Source organism: Manacus candei, unplaced genomic scaffold (genome assembly GCF_025592945.1).
Source record: "Manacus candei isolate 608988 ecotype Guabito, Panama unplaced genomic scaffold, ASM2559294v1 h1tg000084l, whole genome shotgun sequence".
In the NCBI taxonomy this organism is placed as follows: domain Eukaryota; kingdom Metazoa; phylum Chordata; class Aves; order Passeriformes; family Pipridae; genus Manacus; species Manacus candei.
Window position 1 is genome coordinate 4422328 of NW_026138132.1, and position 24208 is coordinate 4446535.

The 24208-nt window shown below is 56.8% G+C and overlaps 2 protein-coding genes across 8 annotated transcripts in view; one reads left to right on the top strand and one right to left on the bottom strand.

Moving 5' to 3' along the window:
• GKN2 (gastrokine 2) overlaps nt 1–24208 on the bottom strand; it is a 115264-nt gene that overhangs the window by 19753 nt on the left and 71303 nt on the right. The gene's annotated exons all lie outside the window — the stretch shown is intronic.
• The window catches only part of LOC127482040 (uncharacterized), a 90011-nt gene that overhangs the window by 2962 nt on the left and 62841 nt on the right, over nt 1–24208 (top strand). The window contains exons 3-10 of the mRNA XM_051811972.1: nt 1763–1924; nt 2145–2255; nt 6540–6678; nt 7516–7607; nt 8057–8218; nt 8439–8549; nt 9687–9825; nt 13810–13901. Of these exons, the coding sequence (XP_051667932.1) occupies nt 1763–1924; nt 2145–2255; nt 6540–6678; nt 7516–7607; nt 8057–8218; nt 8439–8549; nt 9687–9825; nt 13810–13901 (1008 nt within the window). The remainder of the gene's footprint in view (nt 1–1762; nt 1925–2144; nt 2256–6539; nt 6679–7515; nt 7608–8056; nt 8219–8438; nt 8550–9686; nt 9826–13809; nt 13902–24208) is intronic.

Below are 24208 nucleotides of genomic sequence, written 5' to 3' on the forward strand. Positions count from 1 at the left end.
GCTTGCCCTGCGCTGCCCCTTCCCCTTAGGCTCCCTGCCCCTTGACTGCCTTACAAAAGGCTGCCTTAGGAACTGTCTTCAAGGCACACTACTGCTCCCATGGGCCCCAGGCTATTCAAAGGCACCACTAAAGGCAGGGGCACTCACAGCCCAAGCACTGGCTCGTCACTGCACAACTCGCCAGATGCCCGCCATGAAACGCATCACGCCACTGATCTGGCTGAATGCTCTCTTTTGGTGTCTAGAACCAGGTCAGTCTTGGAAGAGTTACAAGGAAGCTCACCTTTGTCACCAGTGGATTGGTCAACAACCTCAACTTCTACGGATCAGACATCACGACCATGTGCAGCGGACTCACCATCTACAGAGCTTATGAAGTTTACGGTGAGTGCAAGCAAATCAATTCTGTCTCTCTCTCACCTGGCACTTGTTTCCCCTTGGGGAATGACTACTGCACCAGTGCTCCTCTTCCAACTCAAGACGGACAGAAAGCAAGAGCGTCAGGTTAGGCAGAAAGCCTTCGGCATCTCTGCAGTTCAGCACTGCACCAGGCTTGAGTCCCAGCCTGCAGAACTGACCTGCTCCAAACCCTTCCACCTCCCATCCGTCAAGTTTCATGTGGCTTCAGTTTGGGCCCCGACTTTTGGCCCACCTTGACCTCCTCTGCAACGCCCGGGCAAAGACAAAGGCTCGTCCCAAGATGCCCTGTCCTTCCCTTCGCACCTTGCTCAGGAGTTCACCCAGCAAACCTCCAAACACCTGTGTGCTTCACAGCACCAGGTCAAGTGGCTTCCTTCCCTGCCGGTTGTTCCCAGGCCAAGGATGGCATTGCCCATGACTTTCAGGACCTGCACTCAGCAGGCTCCTCTCACAAGCTCACGGCCTGACAGGGCCCAGCAACTGGCACCAGCCTGCCCCTGCAGTGCCCAGCCCCCTGCACTCCCAGCAGCCAGTGGAAGAGTGCCCCGAGGGCTGCATGGCAACAGCCACAGCGTGGGCAAGAGCCCGTCTCTGGGGCCATTCCTTCCTCAGCCACACAGCCCGTGCTCTTTGGGCACTCCAAAGGAATCTTCCCCTTGCACGTCTCCAACACTCCTCCTGCAGCGAAGGACTCACGACCTCGCTCGCTCCAGGCAACAACCACCCCCTCTTGGAGAGCGGCAGCCAAGGTCGCAGGCCTCACCTCATGGGCTTTGCATTTTTCTTGTCTTGCTTTTCCAGGACTCCAAGTCAACCAGGGACCATGCGTCACCCTCAACGTCCTGAAAGTTGTGGACCTGAAGTACTGCAATCGCAATATCAGCATTGACCAGGTCGGAAACCCTTACTCTTCTCCAACCGAGGGCGGGGGCTGCCCAAAGCCAAGCCCCACATCCTTCTGGTCCGGTATCTCCTCTTTGGAGAGCTTCTTTCTTGGGGACGCAGAGGCTGAAACACAGCAGGGGGTGACCAGAGCTTTCCCTTCGAGACCTTGAGCGTGCATTCCTTCTGGCTACTTCTCTTGCACGCCTCACACTCTAAAGGCACCACACGGCAGCTGTAAGATGCAGCAATGATTCGGGGAAGGCAGGCAAGGAATTCTTATGGCTACTGCCCAACTTTGCCACAGCCTTGATGCCTTGTCCTTGGGAAAATCCTCAGCTCACTGCTGGTGCTCCCTGCAGGCAGCACTTCTTCTGTTCTAGCAGGGATTTGGGGGCGAGATCACTGACTCCGTTCAAAGGCTAAAGATGTTCTGTCCTTGGTGTTTTAACCTCCCCAGGGTCAGGATCAGGGTGGTCAGGATCAGGGTCAGGATGACAACCAGGAAGTCATCATTGCTGGCCAGTCCCAAATTGTCACCCTCCACAAGCAATGGCGCGTGGCAGTTATCCAGCAAACGACCGTCAGTGGCTCCTGGAAAACCATCTGGAACTACAACACGGTGAGTGGCAGGGAGCGCCCTTTGCCGGGCACTGTGCGAGGAGGCTGCCTCCCGCTCCAGCTGACCAAGGCACGGGGCTTCTTGCTTTCTTCTGAACCTTTTCAGTCCACCCTTTGGGGTAGAAACCATCCGCATGCCTCACTGGTTCAATCCAGACTTTCTCCCAGGCTTAACAGTTGCAAAACTGAACGGCCAGTGCTCAATAACTTTCTCTTTCCAGGGCGTCATTGCAACCAAAGTCCCGCAACAGAACGCCTGCTACATTTCCGTCCTGAACAGAACCGAGATGCCCAGCTTTGACAATCTGGCCACACTCGCCAGACAGAGCAGGGTAAGAGTGCAAAGGAGCAGCAGTTTCTTGCCCTTGGAGTCCACTGGGCCCTTTCTTAACTGTGCTTTTTGCTGCTGGAGAGGAGCAGCTTGTCCCACGTGGCAGGACTGTCTTGCCCTCCACAGCAGTGCGGCTTGGCAATTTGCCCTGGGGATGGTTTGTCCAAAGAAAAGGGGGCCGGGGGGGCCCTCATTCCCTCTCCCAACAGCGCTTTCTCTGAGGAAGCTGAGCTCTGCAGCTTGCTGAGAAACCCTTTCTCTCAGGAATCCTGCAAGGGCTCCAATTCTTTGGGCATGGCAATCCTTCCAAGGCCTTCCGAGGCCCTGCAATACCACCCTGCATTTGTCAGCTCAGACCTTTGCCTTGCAGCTGCCGTTGTCCAGACTCCCTTTTCCTTTGGGGTGGGAGAGAGCGTCTCCATGGTGCCCAGCCTTTCCCCCACACCAGTGGCATGAGCCACAACGGCAGGCCCGTGGCCATAGCTGAGGAAGGAGCTAGAGAGCAGCGGGAAGCCGAGCTCCTAGGAGGAAAGACAGGCATCCCGGGGCTTGGGGCAGGTGACAAAGGCCCCCAGTAGGAGACCGGAGTGGAAGTTCATGGGAAACAAAGCACTCTGGAGCCCTTCCGAAAGACCTATCCTGCTCCAACCCCCACACTTCTCAGACAGGTCCTAAGCAGCACTTGCAGAGAGTCCCAGTGGAAAAAGGACCTGCGCGCTCTTGCTGCTGCCCTCTTTGCTTCCCTTTGAGGTGGCTGCAGGAAGAGACTTCTCCTGCCAGGCTTCCAGCCTCCAACCTGAGGAGCTCTGAGGGGCCAGGGCAGCGACTGAGTAAATGATTTGCTCGAACGTCTGCCTTAACACACCGGCTGCGCTCCTCCGCTCCTGCTCCGCGCTTGCCCTGCGCTGCCCCTTCCCCTTAGGCTCCCTGCCCCTTGACTGCCTTACAAAAGGCTGCCTTAGGAACTGTCTTCAAGGCACACTACTGCTCCCATGGGCCCCAGGCTATTCAAAGGCACCACTAAAGGCAGGGGCACTCACAGCCCAAGCACTGGCTCGTCACTGCACAACTCGCCAGATGCCCGCCATGAAACGCATCACGCCACTGATCTGGCTGAATGCTCTCTTTTGGTGTCTAGAACCAGGTCAGTCTTGGAAGAGTTACAAGGAAGCTCACCTTTGTCACCAGTGGATTGGTCAACAACCTCAACTTCTACGGATCAGACATCACGACCATGTGCAGCGGACTCACCATCTACAGAGCTTATGAAGTTTACGGTGAGTGCAAGCAAATCAATTCTGTCTCTCTCTCACCTGGCACTTGTTTCCCCTTGGGGAATGACTACTGCACCAGTGCTCCTCTTCCAACTCAAGACGGACAGAAAGCAAGAGCGTCAGGTTAGGCAGAAAGCCTTCGGCATCTCTGCAGTTCAGCACTGCACCAGGCTTGAGTCCCAGCCTGCAGAACTGACCTGCTCCAAACCCTTCCACCTCCCATCCGTCAAGTTTCATGTGGCTTCAGTTTGGGCCCCGACTTTTGGCCCACCTTGACCTCCTCTGCAACGCCCGGGCAAAGACAAAGGCTCGTCCCAAGATGCCCTGTCCTTCCCTTCGCACCTTGCTCAGGAGTTCACCCAGCAAACCTCCAAACACCTGTGTGCTTCACAGCACCAGGTCAAGTGGCTTCCTTCCCTGCCGGTTGTTCCCAGGCCAAGGATGGCATTGCCCATGACTTTCAGGACCTGCACTCAGCAGGCTCCTCTCACAAGCTCACGGCCTGACAGGGCCCAGCAACTGGCACCAGCCTGCCCCTGCAGTGCCCAGCCCCCTGCACTCCCAGCAGCCAGTGGAAGAGTGCCCCGAGGGCTGCACGGCAACAGCCCCAGCGTGGGCAAGAGCCCGTCTCTGGGGCCATTCCTTCCTCAGCCACACAGCCCGTGCTCTTTGGGCACTCCAAAGGAATCTTCCCCTTGCACGTCTCCAACACTCCTCCTGCAGCGAAGGACTCACGACCTCGCTCGCTCCAGGCAACAACCACCCCCTCTTGGAGAGCGGCAGCCAAGGTCGCAGGCCTCACCTCATGGGCTTTGCATTTTTCTTGTCTTGCTTTTCCAGGACTCCAAGTCAACCAGGGACCATGCGTCACCCTCAACGTCCTGAAAGTTGTGGACCTGAAGTACTGCAACAGCAATGGCAACATTGACCAGGTCGGAAACCCTTACTCTTCTCCAACCGAGGGCGGGGGCTGCCCAAAGCCAAGCCCCACGTCCTTCTGGCCTGGCATCTCCTCTTTGGAGAGCTTCTTTCTTGGGGACGCAGAGGCTGAAACACAGCAGGGGGTGACCAGAGCTTTCCCTTCGAGACCTTGAGCGTGCATTCCTTCTGGCTACTTCTCTTGCACGCCTCACACTCTAAAGGCACCACACGGCAGCTGTAAGATGCAGCAATGATTCGGGGAAGGCAGGCAAGGAATTCTTATGGCTACTGCCCAACTTTGCCACAGCCTTGATGCCTTGTCCTTGGGAAAATCCTCAGCTCACTGCTGGTGCTCCCTGCGGGCAGCACTTCTTCTGTTCTAGCAGGGATTTGGGGGCGAGATCACTGACTCCGTTCAAAGGCTAAAGATGTTCTGTCCTTGGTGTTTTAACCTCCCCAGGGTCAGGATCAGGGTGGTCAGGATCAGGGTCAGGATGACAACCAGGAAGTCATCATTGCTGGCCAGTCCCAAATTGTCACCCTCCACAAGCAATGGCGCGTGGCAGTTATCCAGCAAACGACCGTCAGTGGCTCCTGGAAAACCATCTGGAACTACAACACGGTGAGTGGCAGGGAGCGCCCTTTGCCGGGCACTGTGCGAGGAGGCTGCCTCCCGCTCCAGCTGACCAAGGCACGGGGCTTCTTGCTTTCTTCTGAACCTTTTCAGTCCACCCTTTGGGGTAGAAACCATCCGCATGCCTCACTGGTTCAATCCAGACTTTCTCCCAGGCTTAACAGTTGCAAAACTGAACGGCCAGTGCTCAATAACTTTCTCTTTCCAGGGCGTCATTGCAACCAAAGTCCCACAACAGAACGCCTGCTACATTTCCGTCCTGAACAGAACCGAGATGCCCAGCTTTGACAATCTGGCCACACTCGCCAGACAGAGCAGGGTAAGAGTGCAAAGGAGCAGCAGTTTCTTGCCCTTGGAGTCCACTGGGCCCTTTCTTAACTGTGCTTTTTGCTGCTGGAGAGGAGCAGCTTGTCCCACGTGGCAGGACTGTCTTGCCCTCCACAGCAGTGCGGCTTGGCAATTTGCCCTGGGGATGGTTTGTCCAAAGAAAAGGGGGCCGGGGGGGCCCTCATTCCCTCTCCCAACAGCGCTTTCTCTGAGGAAGCTGAGCTCTGCAGCTTGCTGAGAAACCCTTTCTCTCAGGAATCCTGCAAGGGCTCCAATTCTTTGGGCATGGCAATCCTTCCAAGGCCTTCCGAGGCCCTGCAATACCACCCTGCATTTGTCAGCTCAGACCTTTGCCTTGCAGCTGCCGTTGTCCAGACTCCCTTTTCCTTTGGGGTGGGAGAGAGCGTCTCCATGGTGCCCAGCCTTTCCCCCACACCAGTGGCATGAGCCACAACGGCAGGCCCGTGGCCATAGCTGAGGAAGGAGCTAGAGAGCAGCGGGAAGCCGAGCTCCTAGGAGGAAAGACAGGCATCCCGGGGCTTGGGGCAGGTGACAAAGGCCCCCAGTAGGAGACCGGAGTGGAAGTTCATGGGAAACAAAGCACTCTGGAGCCCTTCCGAAAGACCTATCCTGCTCCAACCCCCACACTTCTCAGACAGGTCCTAAGCAGCACTTGCAGAGAGTCCCAGTGGAAAAAGGACCTGCGCGCTCTTGTTGCTGCCCTCTTTGCTTCCCTTTGAGGTGGCTGCAGGAAGAGACTTCTCCTGCCAGGCTTCCAGCCTCCAACCTGAGGAGCTCTGAGGGGCCAGGGCAGCGACTGAGTAAATGATTTGCTCGAACGTCTGCCTTAACACACCGGCTGCGCTCCTCCGCTCCTGCTCCGCGCTTGCCCTGCGCTGCCCCTTCCCCTTAGGCTCCCTGCCCCTTGACTGCCTTACAAAAGGCTGCCTTAGGAACTGTCTTCAAGGCACACTACTGCTCCCATGGGCCCCAGGCCATTCAAAGGCACCACTAAAGGCAGGGGCACTCACAGCCCAAGCACTGGCTCGTCACTGCACAACTCGCCAGATGCCCGCCATGAAACGCATCACGCCACTGATCTGGCTGAATGCTCTCTTTTGGTGTCTAGAACCAGGTCAGTCTTGGAAGAGTTACAAGGAAGCTCACCTTTGTCACCAGTGGATTGGTCAACAACCTCAACTTCTATGGATCAGACATCACGACCATGTGCAGCGGACTCACCATCTACAGAGCTTATGAAGTTTACGGTGAGTGCAAGCAAATCAATTCTGTCTCTCTCTCACCTGGCACTTGTTTCCCCTTGGGGAATGACTACTGCACCAGTGCTCCTCTTCCAACTCAAGACGGACAGAAAGCAAGAGCGTCAGGTTAGGCAGAAAGCCTTCGGCATCTCTGCAGTTCAGCACTGCACCAGGCTTGAGTCCCAGCCTGCAGAACTGACCTGCTCCAAACCCTTCCACCTCCCATCCGTCAAGTTTCATGTGGCTTCAGTTTGGGCCCCGACTTTTGGCCCACCTTGACCTCCTCTGCAACGCCCGGGCAAAGACAAAGGCTCGTCCCAAGATGCCCTGTCCTTCCCTTCGCACCTTGCTCAGGAGTTCACCCAGCAAACCTCCAAACACCTGTGTGCTTCACAGCACCAGGTCAAGTGGCTTCCTTCCCTGCCGGTTGTTCCCAGGCCAAGGATGGCATTGCCCATGACTTTCAGGACCTGCACTCAGCAGGCTCCTCTCACAAGCTCACGGCCTGACAGGGCCCAGCAACTGGCACCAGCCTGCCCCTGCAGTGCCCAGCCCCCTGCACTCCCAGCAGCCAGTGGAAGAGTGCCCCGAGGGCTGCACGGCAACAGCCCCAGCGTGGGCAAGAGCCCGTCTCTGGGGCCATTCCTTCCTCAGCCACACAGCCCGTGCTCTTTGGGCACTCCAAAGGAATCTTCCCCTTGCACGTCTCCAACACTCCTCCTGCAGCGAAGGACTCACGACCTCGCTCGCTCCAGGCAACAACCACCCCCTCTTGGAGAGCGGCAGCCAAGGTCGCAGGCCTCACCTCATGGGCTTTGCATTTTTCTTGTCTTGCTTTTCCAGGACTCCAAGTCAACCAGGGACCATGCGTCACCCTCAACGTCCTGAAAGTTGTGGACCTGAAGTACTGCAACAGCAATGGCAACATTGACCAGGTCGGAAACCCTTACTCTTCTCCAACCGAGGGCGGGGGCTGCCCAAAGCCAAGCCCCACGTCCTTCTGGCCTGGCATCTCCTCTTTGGAGAGCTTCTTTCTTGGGGACGCAGAGGCTGAAACACAGCAGGGGGTGACCAGAGCTTTCCCTTCGAGACCTTGAGCGTGCATTCCTTCTGGCTACTTCTCTTGCACGCCTCACACTCTAAAGGCACCACACGGCAGCTGTAAGATGCAGCAATGATTCGGGGAAGGCAGGCAAGGAATTCTTATGGCTACTGCCCAACTTTGCCACAGCCTTGATGCCTTGTCCTTGGGAAAATCCTCAGCTCACTGCTGGTGCTCCCTGCGGGCAGCACTTCTTCTGTTCTAGCAGGGATTTGGGGGCGAGATCACTGACTCCGTTCAAAGGCTAAAGATGTTCTGTCCTTGGTGTTTTAACCTCCCCAGGGTCAGGATCAGGGTGGTCAGGATCAGGGTCAGGATGACAACCAGGAAGTCATCATTGCTGGCCAGTCCCAAATTGTCACCCTCCACAAGCAATGGCGCGTGGCAGTTATCCAGCAAACGACCGTCAGTGGCTCCTGGAAAACCATCTGGAACTACAACACGGTGAGTGGCAGGGAGCGCCCTTTGCCGAGCACTGTGCGAGGAGGCTGCCTCCCGCTCCAGCTGACCAAGGCACGGGGCTTCTTGCTTTCTTCTGAACCTTTTCAGTCCACCCTTTGGGGTAGAAACCATCCGCATGCCTCACTGGTTCAATCCAGACTTTCTCCCAGGCTTAACAGTTGCAAAACTGAACGGCCAGTGCTCAATAACTTTCTCTTTCCAGGGCGTCATTGCAACCAAAGTCCCGCAACAGAACGCCTGCTACATTTCCGTCCTGAACAGAACCGAGATGCCCAGCTTTGACAATCTGGCCACACTCGCCAGACAGAGCAGGGTAAGAGTGCAAAGGAGCAGCAGTTTCTTGCCCTTGGAGTCCACTGGGCCCTTTCTTAACTGTGCTTTTTGCTGCTGGAGAGGAGCAGCTTGTCCCACGTGGCAGGACTGTCTTGCCCTCCACAGCAGTGCGGCTTGGCAATTTGCCCTGGGGATGGTTTGTCCAAAGAAAAGGGGGCCGGGGGGGCCCTCATTCCCTCTCCCAACAGCGCTTTCTCTGAGGAAGCTGAGCTCTGCAGCTTGCTGAGAAACCCTTTCTCTCAGGAATCCTGCAAGGGCTCCAATTCTTTGGGCATGGCAATCCTTCCAAGGCCTTCCGAGGCCCTGCAATACCACCCTGCATTTGTCAGCTCAGACCTTTGCCTTGCAGCTGCCGTTGTCCAGACTCCCTTTTCCTTTGGGGTGGGAGAGAGCGTCTCCATGGTGCCCAGCCTTTCCCCCACACCAGTGGCATGAGCCACAACGGCAGGCCCGTGGCCATAGCTGAGGAAGGAGCTAGAGAGCAGCGGGAAGCCGAGCTCCTAGGAGGAAAGACAGGCATCCCGGGGCTTGGGGCAGGTGACAAAGGCCCCCAGTAGGAGACCGGAGTGGAAGTTCATGGGAAACAAAGCACTCTGGAGCCCTTCCGAAAGACCTATCCTGCTCCAACCCCCACACTTCTCAGACAGGTCCTAAGCAGCACTTGCAGAGAGTCCCAGTGGAAAAAGGACCTGCGCGCTCTTGTTGCTGCCCTCTTTGCTTCCCTTTGAGGTGGCTGCAGGAAGAGACTTCTCCTGCCAGGCTTCCAGCCTCCAACCTGAGGAGCTCTGAGGGGCCAGGGCAGCGACTGAGTAAATGATTTGCTCGAACGTCTGCCTTAACACACCGGCTGCACTCCTCCGCTCCTGCTCCGCGCTTGCCCTGCGCTGCCCCTTCCCCTTAGGCTCCCTGCCCCTTGACTGCCTTACAAAAGGCTGCCTTAGGAACTGTCTTCAAGGCACACTACTGCTCCCATGGGCCCCAGGCCATTCAAAGGCACCACTAAAGGCAGGGGCACTCACAGCCCAAGCACTGGCTCGTCACTGCACAACTCGCCAGATGCCCGCCATGAAACGCATCACGCCACTGATCTGGCTGAATGCTCTCTTTTGGTGTCTAGAACCAGGTCAGTCTTGGAAGAGTTACAAGGAAGCTCACCTTTGTCACCAGTGGATTGGTCAACAACCTCAACTTCTATGGATCAGACATCACGACCATGTGCAGCGGACTCACCATCTACAGAGCTTATGAAGTTTACGGTGAGTGCAAGCAAATCAATTCTGTCTCTCTCTCACCTGGCACTTGTTTCCCCTTGGGGAATGACTACTGCACCAGTGCTCCTCTTCCAACTCAAGACGGACAGAAAGCAAGAGCGTCAGGTTAGGCAGAAAGCCTTCGGCATCTCTGCAGTTCAGCACTGCACCAGGCTTGAGTCCCAGCCTGCAGAACTGACCTGCTCCAAACCCTTCCACCTCCCATCCGTCAAGTTTCATGTGGCTTCAGTTTGGGCCCCGACTTTTGGCCCACCTTGACCTCCTCTGCAACGCCCGGGCAAAGACAAAGGCTCGTCCCAAGATGCCCTGTCCTTCCCTTCGCACCTTGCTCAGGAGTTCACCCAGCAAACCTCCAAACACCTGTGTGCTTCACAGCACCAGGTCAAGTGGCTTCCTTCCCTGCCGGTTGTTCCCAGGCCAAGGATGGCATTGCCCATGACTTTCAGGACCTGCACTCAGCAGGCTCCTCTCACAAGCTCACGGCCTGACAGGGCCCAGCAACTGGCACCAGCCTGCCCCTGCAGTGCCCAGCCCCCTGCACTCCCAGCAGCCAGTGGAAGAGTGCCCCGAGGGCTGCACGGCAACAGCCCCAGCGTGGGCAAGAGCCCGTCTCTGGGGCCATTCCTTCCTCAGCCACACAGCCCGTGCTCTTTGGGCACTCCAAAGGAATCTTCCCCTTGCACGTCTCCAACACTCCTCCTGCAGCGAAGGACTCACGACCTCGCTCGCTCCAGGCAACAACCACCCCCTCTTGGAGAGCGGCAGCCAAGGTCGCAGGCCTCACCTCATGGGCTTTGCATTTTTCTTGTCTTGCTTTTCCAGGACTCCAAGTCAACCAGGGACCATGCGTCACCCTCAACGTCCTGAAAGTTGTGGACCTGAAGTACTGCAACAGCAATGGCAACATTGACCAGGTCGGAAACCCTTACTCTTCTCCAACCGAGGGCGGGGGCTGCCCAAAGCCAAGCCCCACGTCCTTCTGGCCCGGCATCTCCTCTTTGGAGAGCTTCTTTCTTGGGGACGCAGAGGCTGAAACACAGCAGGGGGTGACCAGAGCTTTCCCTTCGAGACCTTGAGCGTGCATTCCTTCTGGCTACTTCTCTTGCACGCCTCACACTCTAAAGGCACCACACGGCAGCTGTAAGATGCAGCAATGATTCGGGGAAGGCAGGCAAGGAATTCTTATGGCTACTGCCCAACTTTGCCACAGCCTTGATGCCTTGTCCTTGGGAAAATCCTCAGCTCACTGCTGGTGCTCCCTGCGGGCAGCACTTCTTCTGTTCTAGCAGGGATTTGGGGGCGAGATCACTGACTCCGTTCAAAGGCTAAAGATGTTCTGTCCTTGGTGTTTTAACCTCCCCAGGGTCAGGATCAGGGTGGTCAGGATCAGGGTCAGGATGACAACCAGGAAGTCATCATTGCTGGCCAGTCCCAAATTGTCACCCTCCACAAGCAATGGCGCGTGGCAGTTATCCAGCAAACGACCGTCAGTGGCTCCTGGAAAACCATCTGGAACTACAACACGGTGAGTGGCAGGGAGCGCCCTTTGCCGAGCACTGTGCGAGGAGGCTGCCTCCCGCTCCAGCTGACCAAGGCACGGGGCTTCTTGCTTTCTTCTGAACCTTTTCAGTCCACCCTTTGGGGTAGAAACCATCCGCATGCCTCACTGGTTCAATCCAGACTTTCTCCCAGGCTTAACAGTTGCAAAACTGAACGACCAGTGCTCAATAACTTTCTCTTTCCAGGGCGTCATTGCAACCAAAGTCCCGCAACAGAACGCCTGCTACATTTCCGTCCTGAACAGAACCGAGATGCCCAGCTTTGACAATCTGGCCACACTCGCCAGACAGAGCAGGGTAAGAGTGCAAAGGAGCAGCAGTTTCTTGCCCTTGGAGTCCACTGGGCCCTTTCTTAACTGTGCTTTTTGCTGCTGGAGAGGAGCAGCTTGTCCCACGTGGCAGGACTGTCTTGCCCTCCACAGCAGTGCGGCTTGGCAATTTGCCCTAGGGATGGTTTGTCCAAAGAAAAGGGGGCCGGGGGGGCCCTCATTCCCTCTCCCAACTGCGCTTTCTCTGAGGAAGCTGAGCTCTGCAGCTTGCTGAGAAACCCTTTCTCTCAGGAATCCTGCAAGGGCTCCAATTCTTTGGGCATGGCAATCCTTCCAAGGCCTTCCGAGGCCCTGCAATACCACCCTGCATTTGTCAGCTCAGACCTTTGCCTTGCAGCTGCCGTTGTCCAGACTCCCTTTTCCTTTGGGGTGGGAGAGAGCGTCTCCATGGTGCCCAGCCTTTCCCCCACACCAGTGGCATGAGCCACAACGGCAGGCCCGTGGCCATAGCTGAGGAAGGAGCTAGAGAGCAGCGGGAAGCCGAGCTCCTAGGAGGAAAGACAGGCATCCCGGGGCTTGGGGCAGGTGACAAAGGCCCCCAGTAGGAGACCGGAGTGGAAGTTCATGGGAAACAAAGCACTCTGGAGCCCTTCCGAAAGACCTGTCCTGCTCCAACCCCCACACTTCTCAGACAGGTCCTAAGCAGCACTTGCAGAGAGTCCCAGTGGAAAAAGGACCTGCGCGCTCTTGCTGCTGCCCTCTTTGCTTCCCTTTGAGGTGGCTGCAGGAAGAGACTTCTCCTGCCAGGCTTCCAGCCTCCAACCTGAGGAGCTCTGAGGGGCCAGGGCAGCGACTGAGCAAATGATTTGCTCGAACGTCTGCCTTAACACACCGGCTGCGCTCCTCCGCTCCTGCTCCGCGCTTGCCCTGCGCTGCCCCTTCCCCTTAGGTTCCCTGCCCCTTGACTGCCTTACAAAAGGCTGCCTTAGGAACTGTCTTCAAGGCACACTACTGCTCCCATGGGCCCCAGGCTATTCAAAGGCACCACTAAATGCAGGGGCACTCACAGCCCAAGCACTGGCTCGTCACTGCACAACTCGCCAGATGCCCGCCATGAAACGCATCACGCCACTGATCTGGCTGAATGCTCTCTTTTGGTGTCTAGAACCAGGTCAGTCTTGGAAGAGTTACAAGGAAGCTCACCTTTGTCACCAGTGGATTGGTCAACAACCTCAACTTCTACGGATCAGACATCACGACCATGTGCAGCGGACTCACCATCTACAGAGCTTATGAAGTTTACGGTGAGTGCAAGCAAATCAATTCTGTCTCTCTCTCACCTGGCACTTGTTTCCCCTTGGGGAATGACTACTGCACCAGTGCTCCTCTTCCAACTCAAGACGGACAGAAAGCAAGAGCGTCAGGTTAGGCAGAAAGCCTTCGGCATCTCTGCAGTTCAGCACTGCACCAGGCTTGAGTCCCAGCCTGCAGAACTGACCTGCTCCAAACCCTTCCACCTCCCATCCGTCAAGTTTCATGTGGCTTCAGTTTGGGCCCCGACTTTTGGCCCACCTTGACCTCCTCTGCAACGCCCGGGCAAAGACAAAGGCTCGTCCCAAGATGCCCTGTCCTTCCCTTCGCACCTTGCTCAGGAGTTCACCCAGCAAACCTCCAAACACCTGTGTGCTTCACAGCACCAGGTCAAGTGGCTTCCTTCCCTGCCGGTTGTTCCCAGGCCAAGGATGGCATTGCCCATGACTTTCAGGACCTGCACTCAGCAGGCTCCTCTCACAAGCTCACGGCCTGACAGGGCCCAGCAACTGGCACCAGCCTGCCCCTGCAGTGCCCAGCCCCCTGCACTCCCAGCAGCCAGTGGAAGAGTGCCCCGAGGGCTGCACGGCAACAGCCCCAGCGTGGGCAAGAGCCCGTCTCTGGGGCCATTCCTTCCTCAGCCACACAGCCCGTGCTCTTTGGGCACTCCAAAGGAATCTTCCCCTTGCACGTCTCCAACACTCCTCCTGCAGCGAAGGACTCACGACCTCGCTCGCTCCAGGCAACAACCACCCCCTCTTGGAGAGCGGCAGCCAAGGTCGCAGGCCTCACCTCATGGGCTTTGCATTTTTCTTGTCTTGCTTTTCCAGGACTCCAAGTCAACCAGGGACCATGCGTCACCCTCAACGTCCTGAAAGTTGTGGACCTGAAGTACTGCAACAGCAATGGCAACATTGACCAGGTCGGAAACCCTTACTCTTCTCCAACCGAGGGCGGGGGCTGCCCAAAGCCAAGCCCCACGTCCTTCTGGCCTGGCATCTCCTCTTTGGAGAGCTTCTTTCTTGGGGACGCAGAGGCTGAAACACAGCAGGGGGTGACCAGAGCTTTCCCTTCGAGACCTTGAGCGTGCATTCCTTCTGGCTACTTCTCTTGCACGCCTCACACTCTAAAGGCACCACACGGCAGCTGTAAGATGCAGCAATGATTCGGGGAAGGCAGGCAAGGAATTCTTATGGCTACTGCCCAACTTTGCCACAGCCTTGATGCCTTGTCCTTGGGAAAATCCTCAGCTCACTGCTGGTGCTCCCTGCGGGCAGCACTTCTTCTGTTCTAGCAGGGATTTGGGGGCGAGATCACTGACTCCGTTCAAAGGCTAAAGATGTTCTGTCCTTGGTGTTTTAACCTCCCCAGGGTCAGGATCAGGGTGGTCAGGATCAGGGTCAGGATGACAACCAGGAAGTCATCATTGCTGGCCAGTCCCAAATTGTCACCCTCCACAAGCAATGGCGCGTGGCAGTTATCCAGCAAACGACCGTCAGTGGCTCCTGGAAAACCATCTGGAACTACAACACGGTGAGTGGCAGGGAGCGCCCTTTGCCGAGCACTGTGTGAGGAGGCTGCCTCCCGCTCCAGCTGACCAAGGCACGGGGCTTCTTGCTTTCTTCTGAACCTTTTCAGTCCACCCTTTGGGGTAGAAACCATCCGCATGCCTCACTGGTTCAATCCAGACTTTCTCCCAGGCTTAACAGTTGCAAAACTGAACGACCAGTGCTCAATAACTTTCTCTTTCCAGGGCGTCATTGCAACCAAAGTCCCGCAACAGAACGCCTGCTACATTTCCGTCCTGAACAGAACCGAGATGCCCAGCTTTGACAATCTGGCCACACTCGCCAGACAGAGCAGGGTAAGAGTGCAAAGGAGCAGCAGTTTCTTGCCCTTGGAGTCCACTGGGCCCTTTCTTAACTGTGCTTTTTGCTGCTGGAGAGGAGCAGCTTGTCCCACGTGGCAGGACTGTCTTGCCCTCCACAGCAGTGCGGCTTGGCAATTTGCCCTAGGGATGGTTTGTCCAAAGAAAAGGGGGCCGGGGGGGCCCTCATTCCCTCTCCCAACAGCGCTTTCTCTGAGGAAGCTGAGCTCTGCAGCTTGCTGAGAAACCCTTTCTCTCAGGAATCCTGCAAGGGCTCCAATTCTTTGGGCATGGCAATCCTTCCAAGGCCTTCCGAGGCCCTGCAATACCACCCTGCATTTGTCAGCTCAGACCTTTGCCTTGCAGCTGCCGTTGTCCAGACTCCCTTTTCCTTTGGGGTGGGAGAGAGCGTCTCCATGGTGCCCAGCCTTTCCCCCACACCAGTGGCATGAGCCACAACGGCAGGCCCGTGGCCATAGCTGAGGAAGGAGCTAGAGAGCAGCGGGAAGCCGAGCTCCTAGGAGGAAAGACAGGCATCCCGGGGCTTGGGGCAGGTGACAAAGGCCCCCAGTAGGAGACCGGAGTGGAAGTTCATGGGAAACAAAGCACTCTGGAGCCCTTCCGAAAGACCTGTCCTGCTCCAACCCCCACACTTCTCAGACAGGTCCTAAGCAGCACTTGCAGAGAGTCCCAGTGGAAAAAGGACCTGCGCGCTCTTGCTGCTGCCCTCTTTGCTTCCCTTTGAGGTGGCTGCAGGAAGAGACTTCTCCTGCCAGGCTTCCAGCCTCCAACCTGAGGAGCTCTGAGGGGCCAGGGCAGCGACTGAGTAAATGATTTGCTCGAACGTCTGCCTTAACACACCGGCTGCGCTCCTCCGCTCCTGCTCCGCGCTTGCCCTGCGCTGCCCCTTCCCCTTAGGCTCCCTGCCCCTTGACTGTCTTACAAAGGGCTGCCTTAGGAACTGTCTTCAAGGCACACTACTGCTCCCATGGGCCCCAGGCCATTCAAAGGCACCACTAAAGGCAGGGGCACTCACAGCCCAAGCACTGGCTCGTCACTGCACAACTCGCCAGATGCCCGCCATGAAACGCATCACGCCACTGATCTGGCTGAATGCTCTCTTTTGGTGTCTAGAACCAGGTCAGTCTTGGAAGAGTTACAAGGAAGCTCACCTTTGTCACCAGTGGATTGGTCAACAACCTCAACTTCTACGGATCAGACATCACGACCATGTGCAGCGGACTCACCATCTACAGAGCTTATGAAGTTTACGGTGAGTGCAAGCAAATCAATTCTGTCTCTCTCTCACCTGGCACTTGTTTCCCCTTGGGGAATGACTACTGCACCAGTGGTCCTCTTCCAACTCAAGACGGACAGAAAGCAAGAGCGTCAGGTTAGGCAGAAAGCCTTCGGCATCTCTGCAGTTCAGCACTGCACCAGGCTTGAGTCCCAGCCTGCAGAACTGACCTGCTCCAAACCCTTCCACCTCCCATCCGTCAAGTTTCATGTGGCTTCAGTTTGGGCCCCGACTTTTGGCCCACCTTGACCTCCTCTGCAACGCCCGGGCAAAGACAAAGGCTCGTCCCAAGATGCCCTGTCCTTCCCTTCGCACCTTGCTCAGGAGTTCACCCAGCAAACCTCCAAACACCTGTGTGCTTCCCAGCACCAGGCCAAGTGGTTTCCTTCCCTGCCGGTTGTTCCCAGGCCAAGGATGGCATTGCCCATGACTTTCAGGACCTGCACTCAGCAGGCTCCTCTCACAAGCTCACGGCCTGACAGGGCCCAGCAACTGGCACCAGCCTGCCCCTGCAGTGCCCAGCCCCCTGCACTCCCAGCAGCCAGTGGAAGAGTGCCCCGAGGGCTGCACGGCAACAGCCCCAGCGTGGGCAAGAGCCCGTCTCTGGGGCCATTCCTTCCTCAGCCACACAGCCCGTGCTCTTTGGGCACTCCAAAGGAATCTTCCCCTTGCACGTCTCCAACACTCCTCCTGCAGCGAAGGACTCACGACCTCGCTCGCTCCAGGCAACAACCACCCCCTCTTGGAGAGCGGCAGCCAAGGTCGCAGGCCTCACCTCATGGGCTTTGCATTTTTCTTGTCTTGCTTTTCCAGGACTCCAAGTCAACCAGGGACCATGCGTCACCCTCAACGTCCTGAAAGTTGTGGACCTGAAGTACTGCAATCGCAATATCAGCATTGACCAGGTCGGAAACCCTTACTCTTCTCCAACCGAGGGCGGGGGCTGCCCAAAGCCAAGCCCCACATCCTTCTGGCCCGGCATCTCCTCTTTGGAGAGCTTCTTTCTTGGGGACGCAGAGGCTGAAACACAGCAGGGGGTGACCAGAGCTTTCCCTTCGAGACCTTGAGCGTGCATTCCTTCTGGCTACTTCTCTTGCACGCCTCACACTCTAAAGGCACCACACGGCAGCTGTAAGATGCAGCAATGATTCGGGGAAGGCAGGCAAGGAATTCTTATGGCTACTGCCCAACTTTGCCACAGCCTTGATGCCTTGTCCTTGGGAAAATCCTCAGCTCACTGCTGGTGCTCCCTGCGGGCAGCACTTCTTCTGTTCTAGCAGGGATTTGGGGGCGAGATCACTGACTCCGTTCAAAGGCTAAAGATGTTCTGTCCTTGGTGTTTTAACCTCCCCAGGGTCAGGATCAGGGTGGTCAGGATCAGGGTCAGGATGACAACCAGGAAGTCATCATTGCTGGCCAGTCCCAAATTGTCACCCTCCACAAGCAATGGCGCGTGGCAGTTATCCAGCAAACGACCGTCAGTGGCTCCTGGAAAACCATCTGGAACTACAACACGGTGAGTGGCAGGGAGCGCCCTTTGCCGGGCACTGTGCGAGGAGGCTGCCTCCCGCTCCAGCTGACCAAGGCACGGGGTTTCTTGCTTTCTTCTGAACCTTTTCAGTCCACCCTTTGGGGTAGAAACCATCCGCATGCCTCACTGGTTCAATCCAGACTTTCTCCCAGGCTTAACAGTTGCAAAACTGAACGACCAGTGCTCAATAACTTTCTCTTTCCAGGGTGTCATTGCAACCAAAGTCCCGCAACAGAACGCCTGCTACATTTCCGTCCTGAACAGAACCGAGATGCCCAGCTTTGACAATCTGGCCACACTCGCCAGACAGAGCAGGGTAAGAGTGCAAAGGAGCAGCAGTTTCTTGCCCTTGGAGTCCACTGGGCCCTTTCTTAACTGTGCTTTTTGCTGCTGGAGAGGAGCAGCTTGTCCCACGTGGCAGGACTGTCTTGCCCTCCACAGCAGTGCGGCTTGGCAATTTGCCCTAGGGATGGTTTGTCCAAAGAAAAGGGGGCCGGGGGGGCCCTCATTCCCTCTCCCAACAGCGCTTTCTCTGAGGAAGCTGAGCTCTGCAGCTTGCTGAGAAACCCTTTCTCTCAGGAATCCTGCAAGGGCTCCAATTCTTTGGGCATGGCAATCCTTCCAAGGCCTTCCGAGGCCCTGCAATACCACCCTGCATTTGTCAGCTCAGACCTTTGCCTTGCAGCTGCCGTTGTCCAGACTCCCTTTTCCTTTGGGGTGGGAGAGAGCGTCTCCATGGTGCCCAGCCTTTCCCCCACACCAGTGGCATGAGCCACAACGGCAGGCCCGTGGCCATAGCTGAGGAAGGAGCTAGAGAGCAGCGGGAAGCCGAGCTCCTAGGAGGAAAGATAGGCATCCCGGGGCTTGGGGCAGGTGACAAAGGCCCCCAGTAGGAGACCGGAGTGGAAGTTCATGGGAAACAAAGCACTCTGGAGCCCTTCCGAAAGACCTGTCCTGCTCCAACCCCCACACTTCTCAGACAGGTCCTAAGCAGCACTTGCAGAGAGTCCCAGTGGAAAAAGGACCTGCGCGCTCTTGCTGCTGCCCTCTTTGCTTCCCTTTGAGGTGGCTGCAGGAAGAGACTTCTCCTGCCAGGCTTCCAGCCTCCAACCTGAGGAGCTCTGAGGGGCCAGGGCAGCGACTGAGTAAATGATTTGCTCGAACGTCTGCCTTAACACACCGGCTGCGCTCCTCCGCTCCTGCTCCGCGCTTGCCCTGCGCTGCCCCTTCCCCTTAGGCTCCCTGCCCCTTGACTGTCTTACAAAGGGCTGCCTTAGGAACTGTCTTCAAGGCACACTACTGCTCCCATGGGCCCCAGGCCATTCAAAGGCACCACTAAAGGCAGGGGGCACTCACAGCCCAAGCACCGGCTCGTCACTGCACAACTCGCCAGATGCCCGCCATGAAACGCATCACGCCACTGATCTGGCTGAATGCTCTCTTTTGGTGTCTAGAACCAGGTCAGTCTTGGAAGAGTTACAAGGAAGCTCACCTTTGTCACCAGTGGATTGGTCAACAACCTCAACTTCTACGGATCAGACATCACGACCATGTGCAGCGGACTCACCATCTACAGAGCTTATGAAGTTTACGGTGAGTGCAAGCAAATCAATTCTGTCTCTCTCTCACCTGGCACTTGTTTCCCCTTGGGGAATGACTACTGCACCAGTGCTCCTCTTCCAACTCAAGACGGACAGAAAGCAAGAGCGTCAGGTTAGGCAGAAAGCCTTCGGCATCTCTGCAGATCAGCACTGCACCAGGCTTGAGTCCCAGCCTGCAGAACTGACCTGCTCCAAACCCTTCCACCTCCCATCCGTCAAGCTTCATGGGGCTTCAGTTTGGGCCCCGACTTTTGGCCCACCTTGACCTCCTCTGCAACGCCTGGGCAAAGACAAAGGCTCGTCCCAAGATGCCCTGTCCTTCCCTTCGCACCTTGCTCAGGAGTTCACCCAGCAAGCCACCAAACACCTGTGTGCTTCCCAGCACCAGGCCAAGTGGCTTCTTTCCCTGCCGGTTGTTCCCGGGCCAAGGATGGCATTGCCCATGACTTTCAGGACCTGCACTCAGCAGGCTCCTCTCACAAGCTCACGGCCTGACAGGGCCCAGCAACTGGCACCAGCCTGCCCCTGCAGTGCCCAGCCCCCTGCACTCCCAGCAGCCAGTGGAAGAGTGCCCCGAGGGCTGCACGGCAACAGCCCCAGCGTGGGCAAGAGCCCGTCTCTGGGGCCATTCTTTCCTCAGCCACACAGCCCGTGCTCTTTGGGCACTCCAAAGGAATCTTCCCCTTGCACGTCTCCAACACTCCTCTTGCAGCGAAGGACTCACGACCTCGCTCGCTCCAGGCAACAACCACCCCCTCTTGGAGAGCGGCAGCCAAGGTCGCAGGCCTCACCTCATGGGCTTTGCATTTTTCTTGTCTTGCTTTTCCAGGACTCCAAGTCAACCAGGGACCATGCGTCACCCTCAACGTCCTGAAAGTTGTGGACCTGAAGTACTGCAATCGCAATATCAGCATTGACCAGGTCGGAAACCCTTACTCTTCTCCAACCGAGGGCGGGGGCTGCCCAAAGCCAAGCCCCACATCCTTCTGGCCCGGCATCTCCTCTTTGGAGAGCTTCTTTCTTGGGGACGCAGAGGCTGAAACACAGCAGGGGGTGACCAGAGCTTTCCCTTCGAGACCTTGAGCGTGCATTCCTTCTGGCTACTTCTCTTGCACGCCTCACACTCTAAAGGCACCACACGGCAGCTGTAAGATGCAGCAATGATTCGGGGAAGGCAGGCAAGGAATTCTTATGGCTACTGCCCAACTTTGCCACAGCCTTGATGCCTTGTCCTTGGGAAAATCCTCAGCTCACTGCTGGTGCTCCCTGCGGGCAGCACTTCTTCTGTTCTAGCAGGGATTTGGGGGCGAGATCACTGACTCCGTTCAAAGGCTAAAGATGTTCTGTCCTTGGTGTTTTAACCTCCCCAGGGTCAGGATCAGGGTGGTCAGGATCAGGGTCAGGATGACAACCAGGAAGTCATCATTGCTGGCCAGTCCCAAATTGTCACCCTCCACAAGCAATGGCGCGTGGCAGTTATCCAGCAAACGACCGTCAGTGGCTCCTGGAAAACCATCTGGAACTACAACACGGTGAGTGGCAGGGAGCGCCCTTTGCCGAGCACTGTGCGAGGAGGCTGCCTCCCGCTCCAGCTGACCAAGGCACGGGGCTTCTTGCTTTCTTCTGAACCTTTTCAGTCCACCCTTTGGGGTAGAAACCATCCGCATGCCTCACTGGTTCAATCCAGACTTTCTCCCAGGCTTAACAGTTGCAAAACTGAACGGCCAGTGCTCAATAACTTTCTCTTTCCAGGGCGTCATTGCAACCAAAGTCCCGCAACAGAACGCCTGCTACATTTCCGTCCTGAACAGAACCGAGATGCCCAGCTTTGACAATCTGGCCACACTCGCCAGACAGAGCAGGGTAAGAGTGCAAAGGAGCAGCAGTTTCTTGCCCTTGGAGTCCACTGGGCCCTTTCTTAACTGTGCTTTTTGCTGCTGGAGAGGAGCAGCTTGTCCCACGTGGCAGGACTGTCTTGCCCTCCACAGCAGTGCGGCTTGGCAATTTGCCCTAGGGATGGTTTGTCCAAAGAAAAGGGGGCCGGGGGGGCCCTCATTCCCTCTCCCAACAGCGCTTTCTCTGAGGAAGCTGAGCTCTGCAGCTTGCTGAGAAACCCTTTCTCTCAGGAATCCTGCAAGGGCTCCAATTCTTTGGGCATGGTAATCCTTCCAAGGCCTTCCGAGGCCCTGCAATACCACCCTGCATTTGTCAGCTCAGACCTTTGCCTTGCAGGTGCCATTGTCCAGACTCCCTTTTCCTTTGGGGTGGGAGAGAGCGTCTCCATGGTGCCCAGCCTTTCCCCCACACCAGTGGCATGAGCCACAACGGCAGGCCCGTGGCCGTAGCTGAGGAAGGAGCTAGAGAGCAGCGGGAAGCCGAGCTCATAGGAGGAAAGACAGGCATCCCGGGGCTTGGGGCAGGTGACAAAGGCCCCCAGTAGGAGACCGGAGTGGAAGTTCATGGGAAACAAAGCACTCTGGAGCCCTTCCGAAAGACCTGTCCCGCACCAACCCCCACACTTCTCAGACAGGTCCTAAGCAGCACTTGCAGAGAGTCCCAGTGGAAAAAGGACCTGCGCGCTCTTGCTGCTGCCCTCTTTGCTTCCCTTTGAGGTGGCTGCAGGAAGAGACTTCTCCTGCCAGGCTTCCAGCCTCCAGCCTGAGGAGCTCTGAGGGGCCAGGGCAGCGACTGAGCAAATGATTTGCTCGAACGTCTGCCTTAACACACCGGCTGCGCTCCTCCGCTCCTGCTCCGCGCTTGCCCTGCGCTGCCCCTTCCCCTTAGGCTCCCTGCCCCTTGACTGTCTTACAAAGGGCTGCCTTAGGAACTGTCTTCAAGGCACACTACTGCTCCCATGGGCCCCAGACCATTCAAAGGCACCACTAAAGGCAGGGGGCACTCACAGCCCAAGCACCGGCTCGTCACTGCACAACTCGCCAGATGCCCGCCATGAAACGCATCACGCCACTGATCTGGCTGAATGCTCTCTTTTGGTGTCTAGAACCAGGTCAGTCTTGGAAGAGTTACAAGGAAGCTCACCTTTGTCACCAGTGGATTGGTCAACAACCTCAACTTCTACGGATCAGACATCACGACCATGTGCAGCGGACTCACCATCTACAGAGCTTATGAAGTTTACGGTGAGTGCAAGCAAATCAATTCTGTCTCTCTCTCACCTGGCACTTGTTTCCCCTTGGGGAATGACTACTGCACCAGTGCTCCTCTTCCAACTCAAGACGGACAGAAAGCAAGAGCGTCAGGTTAGGCAGAAAGCCTTCGGCATCTCTGCAGATCAGCACTGCACCAGGCTTGAGTCCCAGCCTGCAGAACTGACCTGCTCCAAACCCTTCCACCTCCCATCCGTCAAGCTTCATGGGGCTTCAGTTTGGGCCCCGACTTTTGGCCCACCTTGACCTCCTCTGCAACGCCCGGGCAAAGACAAAGGCTCGTCCCAAGATGCCCTGTCCTTCCCTTCGCACCTTGCTCAGGAGTTCACCCAGCAAGCCACCAAACACCTGTGTGCTTCCCAGCACCAGGCCAAGTGGCTTCTTTCCCTGCCGGTTGTTCCCGGGCCAAGGATGGCATTGCCCATGACTTTCAGGACCTGCACTCAGCAGGCTCCTCTCACAAGCTCACGGCCTGACAGGGCCCAGCAACTGGCACCAGCCTGCCCCTGCAGTGCCCAGCCCCCTGCACTCCCAGCAGCCAGTGGAAGAGTGCCCCGAGGGCTGCACGGCAACAGCCCCAGCGTGGGCAAGAGCCCGTCTCTGGGGCCATTCCTTCCTCAGCCACACAGCCCGTGCTCTTTGGGCACTCCAAAGGAATCTTCCCCTTGCACGTCTCCAACACTCCTCCTGCAGCGAAGGACTCACGACCTCGCTCGCTCCAGGCAACAACCACCCCCTCTTGGAGAGCGGCAGCCAAGGTCGCAGGCCTCACCTCATGGGCTTTGCATTTTTCTTGTCTTGCTTTTCCAGGAACCCAAGTCAACCAGGGACCATGCGTCACCCTCAACGTCCTGAAAGTTGTGGACCTGAAGTACTGCAACAGCAATGGCAACATTGACCAGGTCTGAAACCCTTACCCTTCTCCAGCCGAGGGCGGGGGCTGCCCAAAGCCAAGCCCCACATCCTTCTGGCCCGGCATCTCCTCTTTGGAGAGCTTCTTTCTTGGGGACGCAGAGGCTGAAACACAGCAGGGGGTGACCAGAGCTTTCCCTTCGAGACCTTGAGCGTGCATTCCTTCTGGCTACTTCTCTTGCACGCCTCACACTCTAAAGGCACCACACGGCAGCTGTAAGATGCAGCAATGATTCGGGGAAGGCAGGCAAGGAATTCTTATGGCTACTGCCCAACTTTGCCACAGCCTTGATGCCTTGTCCTTGGGAAAATCCTCAGCTCACTGCTGGTGCTCCCTGCGGGCAGCACTTCTGTTCTAGCAGGGATTTGGGGGCGAGATCACTGACTCCGTTCAAAGGCTAAAGATGTTCTGTCCTTGGTGTTTTAACCTCCCCAGGGTCAGGATCAGGGTGGTCAGGATCAGGGTCAGGATGACAACCAGGAAGTCATCATTGCTGGCCAGTCCCAAATTGTCACCCTCCACAAGCAATGGCGCGTGGCAGTTATCCAGCAAACGACCGTCAGTGGCTCCTGGAAAACCATCTGGAACTACAACACGGTGAGTGGCAGGGAGCGCCCTTTGCCGGGCACTGTGCGAGGAGGCTGCCTCCCGCTCCAGCTGACCAAGGCACGGGGTTTCTTGCTTTCTTCTGAACCTTTTCAGTCCACCCTTTGGGGTAGAAACCATCCGCATGCCTCACTGGTTCAATCCAGACTTTCTCCCAGGCTTAACAGTTGCAAAACTGAACGACCAGTGCTCAATAACTTTCTCTTTCCAGGGCGTCATTGCAACCAAAGTCCCGCAACAGAACGCC